The 6,000-nt window shown below is 54.4% G+C and overlaps 1 protein-coding gene across 15 annotated transcripts in view; it reads right to left on the bottom strand.

The window, feature by feature from the left end:
* NPAS3 (neuronal PAS domain protein 3) overlaps positions 1 to 5,615 on the bottom strand; it is a 1,061,849-nt gene extending 1,056,234 nt beyond the window's left edge. For 5 of the 15 annotated variants that reach the window (XM_060175201.1, XM_060175199.1, XM_060175198.1 and 2 more), the window contains exon 1: positions 5,130 to 5,615. In XM_060175201.1, coding sequence (XP_060031184.1) covers positions 5,130 to 5,287 — 158 coding nt within the window. In that variant the 5' untranslated portion in view covers positions 5,288 to 5,615. Of the gene's footprint in view, positions 1 to 973; positions 1,577 to 5,129 lie in introns of those variants that run through there. The other 10 variants (XM_060175203.1, XM_060175204.1, XM_060175200.1 and 7 more) reach the window with 4 other exon arrangements.
* Between the last annotated feature and the right edge of the window lie 385 nt (positions 5,616 to 6,000).

Here is a 6,000-nt window from a genome sequence, read left to right on the forward strand (position 1 = left end):
TAGCTTCTTTCCCTTTGGCTGTAGTTTAACTAACTTTAAACAGACATGCTCTGCTGAGCCCCTCCCTCGCCTGGTTAGACAATTCTCACCAGGAACTTTTTAAAAAACTGATCTCCCAACAATAAGGAACCAGAGTAAAGACACTCCAACTGTTTACACATTTTTGGATTTCACTACTGGCTGGCTTATTTGGATTTCAGGTGTTTTGTGTGGGGGGGTTGTTTGTTTGTTTGTTTTTTAGTGGGAGGGGCGGGAGCGGGTGGAGGCGTGGAGAGAGCGAGATGAGACCGGAAGGCAAAGCCCGAGACCCACAAGTGGCCGAGGCTGAAGACAGACTGGGCGGCGTGGAGGCGGCGGCCGCGTGCCTCCCGCTCCGCCCGGCCTAGCTGCTGCGCGCCGAGCCGGCCCCTGCGCTACACATTCCCGGCCTGGCGCGAGCTCCGCGCTCCCCGCTCCCCGCCCCCGACCGCCGCCGCCTCCTCCCCCTGCACCCCGCCCGCCGCCCCCCTCCCCAGCCTCATTCCTTCCTCGAGAGCAGCTGCCAAGGGACCTGCGGCGGCCCCGGGGATCCCCGGCCCCCTCCCGGCACACCACAGTCCCATCTCTTTTTTTTGTTTGTTTGTTTCTCTTTTTGCCTCTTTTTCATTCTTTTCCTTTTTATTTCTTTTCTTTTTTGCTTATTTTGCCTGTCAGCGAGTCACTCCTTGCGCCGAGCCGAGGAGGTGGACTGCGCGGAGCCTGGCGCCACCGCCGGAGCCCCATCGCTGCCGCCGCCGCAGCCGCCAGCGGACAATGCGCGGGGACGGGCGAGCGCTCCGCCGCAAGCCGGCAGCCGAGTCCCCGCGGGCTCGCGGCCCAGGAGGCGGGCTGAGGCGCGGGCCCCGCCACCCGGGCGGCGGCGGCGGTGGCGGGAGTAGCGGCGGCGGCTGGAGCAGCCGCCCGGCGGCAGGTTCAATAAACAGAAAAGTGTTACCGTTCTCGCCTGGAAGGATCCTGCTGAAAGCTGGGCTTGGTGGGCGCCATCTTCCTGCTATTTTTTTTCCTCTCTTACTTTTTGCCTCGCTCCCCCCTCCCGGGCGGGGGCGTGGGAGGGCGGGGGTGTGCGTGTGCGTGGGGCGGCGGGAGAGGGTGCGGGCGGGCGTGCGCGGCGCTCGGGGCCGGGGGCGGCGGCCGCGCTGCGGGCGCGCGGAGCTACGGGAAAGTAGCGGGGCCGGAGCCAGGCGGGCAGCCGGCCGTCCCCTCGCGCCTCTGGCGCCGCTCTCCGCAGCTCGCCGCCTCCTCGGCTGCCCGCGCCTTCTGCTCCCCTCGTTCGCCCCGCGCCGCCGCCGTCCATGCGCCGCAGAGCAGCCGCGGCCCGGGCCGCTCCGGCTCCCGAGACATGCCCGGCGCGGAGGCTGGCGGCCGGCGGCAGCGGAGGGGGAGGCGGCGGCGGGGGGAGCTGCCGCGCGGTCCCGCAGGCGGCCCGGCCCAGGGCCCCGCCGCCTCCTGGTTCTCACCCTCGTGCGCCGCCACGCACACCCGTCACCCCCCCATCGCCGCCCCCCGGCGCGGGCCCGGCGGCAGGTGGGGCGCACACCCTCCCGACGGGGGGTGGTCGGGGCCTAGGCCAGGAGGGGCGGGGAGGGGGGACACGCAGGGGGTTCCCAGCTAGACCGCTGTGAAAGTATTTCTGGGCATTTTCCAGCTGCTTTCCTCCAAGCACTCACTCACACGCAGCCTCTCTCCCTCCCTCCCTCCCCCTCGTTGGGGGGACCAGAGAGCTCGGCTGCTGGCGCAACAACGCCACTCAGTTGCAGTTTCCAACACTTCCCTGCTCTGGAGTCTCGGAACCGGATTGGAAGGGGGCGGGGGACCCGGCGAGAGGGGCAGGGAGGCCTGGAGAGCGGGCTCCGGCAGGACTCGGTCCCGGCGCGTCTTCGGGTGGCTGGTCGGTCAGCGCTGGGAGGGAATGGTCTAACGCAGCCCGCGGGCCCGGGAGGGAGAGCTCGGTGGGCGGCGCGGCGGCTGCACGGGGATCTAGTGGCTCCGGCTCTCAGTGGCGGCCTCAAAGTCTGAGCCCTGGCTTTATTCCTGCACCCAGTATCTTCAGACTCCAAGCTTCACAGGTGACTCTCCAAGTAGTTTAAACTCGGAGGCTTCTTCCAACTGGAGTGCTGGTAACTGGGACCAAGACTAAACTGCGGGCCTCAGAGATCTAACCCAGCAGTCTCCCTATTTTGCAAACCAGCAAGGCCTAGAGAAAAGGGTCATTTAGTTCTGGGCCACTGCTGGAATCCCTCACTGGTTAAAGAGGTATTCCCAGTAAACCACTCTGCTGCTAGCTGTGGGCAGCTTCTAGGGCAGAGACGGGTCGGGTCGGTGTCAATATAAATAAATAAATGAATAACTCCCAAAGCATTTCCACTTTGAATAAACCAAAAAGACAGACGGAAAACATCGGCCCAGTAAGTTTACATCTTCAAACCTAAGAAAAAAAAAATAGTCTCCCAAACTGGATCCCGTTAGTCCTACCATTCCAGTAAACTGGGAGTGAGAGTTGGGACTTGGAAAACATAAATGCTGTTTAATAGCAGAGGTGTTTCATCTGCGTGATGTCTAAATTCTCTTTGGAGTACACTCTACAGGTAGCAGCAGATGAGAGTGATTGAAAAATGAATTGAAGTTGAGTGCAGAGTGCCAGACACAGGTGGGCTGGTAGAGAGAAGGAAAGTTTTCAGTTGTAAGTTTTAACACCAGGACAGCCATTCTAAGATACTGCTGCCCAAAGATGACAAATAAGGGAAGACTGTTTTACAAACAGACCTCTCTCTTCTCTCTTCGTGTACCTTTTCCAATCTATTGTCTCTCCCTCATAATACTCCTCTTAAGAGAAGGGGGAAAAAAAATGGGGAAGGGGGCGGTGTAAAAAAAAAAGTGCCACTTGTCACCTTAGCAAAACCTACCAGGTCTGAAGGTAAAAGCTAATTCTGCCCCTCCTGGTCCTTAAATAAGCCTAACATGTTGATGGCCCACAGTCCTGATGATGAAGCACCAAAGGACTTGGACTTGTGACTCAGACTGTCTCTTAAACACCTGCCAATAATCTGGCCCCACAAGACTCATTCGCCAGTCCCTAAATTAACTGAAATCAAAAGCAGTAACAAGTGTCATAGCTGAGTAAGGAAGCCATCAAAGACTACGTTTTCCACAGCTAGCACTTTGTCCTCTGTCAGTATGTCAGGACAGAAAGAGAGAGAGAATGCATCCCAAAGACTAAAGTTTTAGAGTTTATTATTTCTAAAGAATTGCTGTGGGATTCTAAGATTTGATGAAGGGTCCCAAATTCAAAGGTGACCATAAAGATATCAGTGAAGCTTTTTCAGTTGTGAAGGGGGAAGGTGTGGAGAACCAAATCTGGGTGCTCCTGACTAGAAAGAAAATAGTCTCTGATAAGATCTTCATGATAAAGCTGTAAGCAAACTAAAGGCTGAAAATACAAGACCAACCCTTATGAACCAATTTTTATTTTGCTGGTTAGTTGAAGTTCTCCCCCAAAGACCTTCAAATTATCCCAAGACAATCTGACATTTCTGATCCTTGAGTCCCTACTTCACAAATCAAGGGTACTGTGGCTGTTGCCTGTATTTCCTAAAATAATGGTCAGCTTCTATTGTCATTTAAACGTTGTAAGTGACTCCCCCCAAAAAATGAAGAATAGGAGAAAAATCTAATTCTTATCTAGTCTTTCATATTTAAAAGATCCCCATGTCACTGGTATTAAAGGTTCTTGTAAACACTGAAGAAAAGAGTGACTAAAGTGATTTAAAATTTTAAATTTCTTTGAAAAGAAATGGCCTCTTTTTAATTATTTTCTTTTTCAAACTTCCAACAGTACTTAGAGCAGGTCTGAAGGTAGAATTTTGTGCAACTTGGAACACATTCAGCATGTTATGCAAAATCTGATCTGGTCGCAGGGCCATTGGTTAGAAGGTACAAAATATGGCAGTGATAGATTATCTTAACCTTTTCAGTTTAAACACTATTGGTTCAAATCAAAGGTTCTCAAATCAATGAAGTTTGAAATACATGGTAAAAACAGGAAGTGTTATTTGAATTATGCATTGTGTATATTTTAAGTTAAATGCCATTGGCAAATCTCTCAGTTGTTTAATAGTGTGCAATCAGGGAAACACAAATATTTAATTCCACACTTCTATGTATTCTCCCCCCCCCCATCTTCTATGAAATTGAGCTCTGCAAATAGAAAGCTTGCCTTTCACACTCTAGGGTTAGTTTTTCTAAGCTTTTTGTGAACTGCATTTTTATATAAAATCTTAGGATACTCAAAGTTGTATTGAAGGAAAAAATTATGGGTTCCAAGACTGTTGGTGATGGTTGTCCCCTACTTCCTAAGTAAATCAAAGAAGGTGTACTATTTTAATGTCACAGTCACATTTTTAAAATATTTAAATGTTTCCAAGAAATACAAACAATACTTTTAAACTTCCTTCTCACTACCTAGCCTAACTTCTTTGCAAATGTGCTGCCTGACAGGGATCTCGGAATCTTACACATTTGCATTATAATACGTTTAAGATGAATACTTAACAGCGCTGAGTAGACTAGGATTTCATGCTGTATTTCCCTGTAGTAACAGGTGACATGATAACACTATTATGTAGAATTGCAAGTCTACAACTACACGTGAAAATCGCTCCTATTCTGTTTGGAAACAAATGATCAATCAGCCTCTGGTGATCAATTGCTTCCCTGGCTGCCGGTCTGCGCGGGTCCACGCCCGGCAGAGGCATTGAGAAAATTCCGCTGAACAAGGACCGGGATCCCAAACTTTGCAGAGCACCTAGTGCGGAGTCTCAGACTTCGATGCAACAACTTGGCTACGCGGGGCTGAGGCTTTGGATATGGGACCAGTGAGAAAAATATGATTTCACTTCGCCAGCACACTGGGGTCCCTTTCATTCCGAATTGTGATTTTTTTTTTTCTTTCTCATCTGTAGAACAAGGGACAAGCAAAGTGAGCCCTGTCCATGTACATGTGTGTTGTAGCGCATAAAACAGGAGGCAAAGTGAGTCCCACCCCAGAACCCCAAGGCGGGAAGCAGTATCCCAGCCCAGGCGGGACTACTCACCGCTGCTGATAGGAGGTGATGCCCTGGACGTTCTGCGGGGTGCCGTTGGCCGCGGCACCGGCCCTCCCCATGCCTGCGCCGGCCGGCACCCCCGCGGCTGCCCCGCCGGCCGCCGCGGCCGTCACCTGCACGCTGAAATCCGGAAAGATTCGGATCATCGCCGCGGCTTCGGCCCCGGGGCGCGGCGGCTCTGGGCTCGGGCTGGCGGGGGCTCGGGCTCGGGCGGCGGCGGCAGCAGCAGCGGCGCGAGCAGCAGCGGCGGCAGCAGCGGAGCCAGGCACCAGCCTGCAATCCCATTAGTGAGCCGCGGCCACTGTGCGCGGCGGAGAGGCGCTTTGATGTGCGCGCAGCGGGCTGGGGGGGGGGTGCGAGCAGAGGAGGAGGTGCGGGGGGCGTGCGAAGGACTTGCAAACTGCAAAACGTGTCAGGGTGGGGCCTTTTTCTCTGGGGGGGGGGGTGTGCTGGTGCTCCCCTTCTTTCCGGGATGTTGCTCTCACTGGCTGCTCCGGCTGCGCCGCGCGAGCCCAGCTGAGGGAAGAAGGGGAGGGGGTGGTGGAGGAAGGATGCACCGGGAGGCTTGGCTAGGACTTGGCCGGTGCATGGGAATGACGGGCAGCGGAGCTTGCCTTTTTTTCCCGCCCCTTCTACACACACACACACACACACACACACACACACACACACACACACACTTCCGACCCAAAGTGCAAGACAAGGGCGCACTCTTTCTCCCTTTTCTTCTCTAGAGCAATAACCACCATCCAGGAAGACTCACGCCTCCCGCGGCATCCAGCCACCTGGATTCCAGTCCGCAAGTGCAGGAGCGGGGGCGTAGAGCCTCCTCTCCCAGCCGGGACCCTCTCGGCTCGCC

The sequence above is a fragment of the Erinaceus europaeus genome, chromosome 16 (genome assembly GCF_950295315.1).
Source record: "Erinaceus europaeus chromosome 16, mEriEur2.1, whole genome shotgun sequence".
Taxonomy (NCBI): domain Eukaryota; kingdom Metazoa; phylum Chordata; class Mammalia; order Eulipotyphla; family Erinaceidae; genus Erinaceus; species Erinaceus europaeus.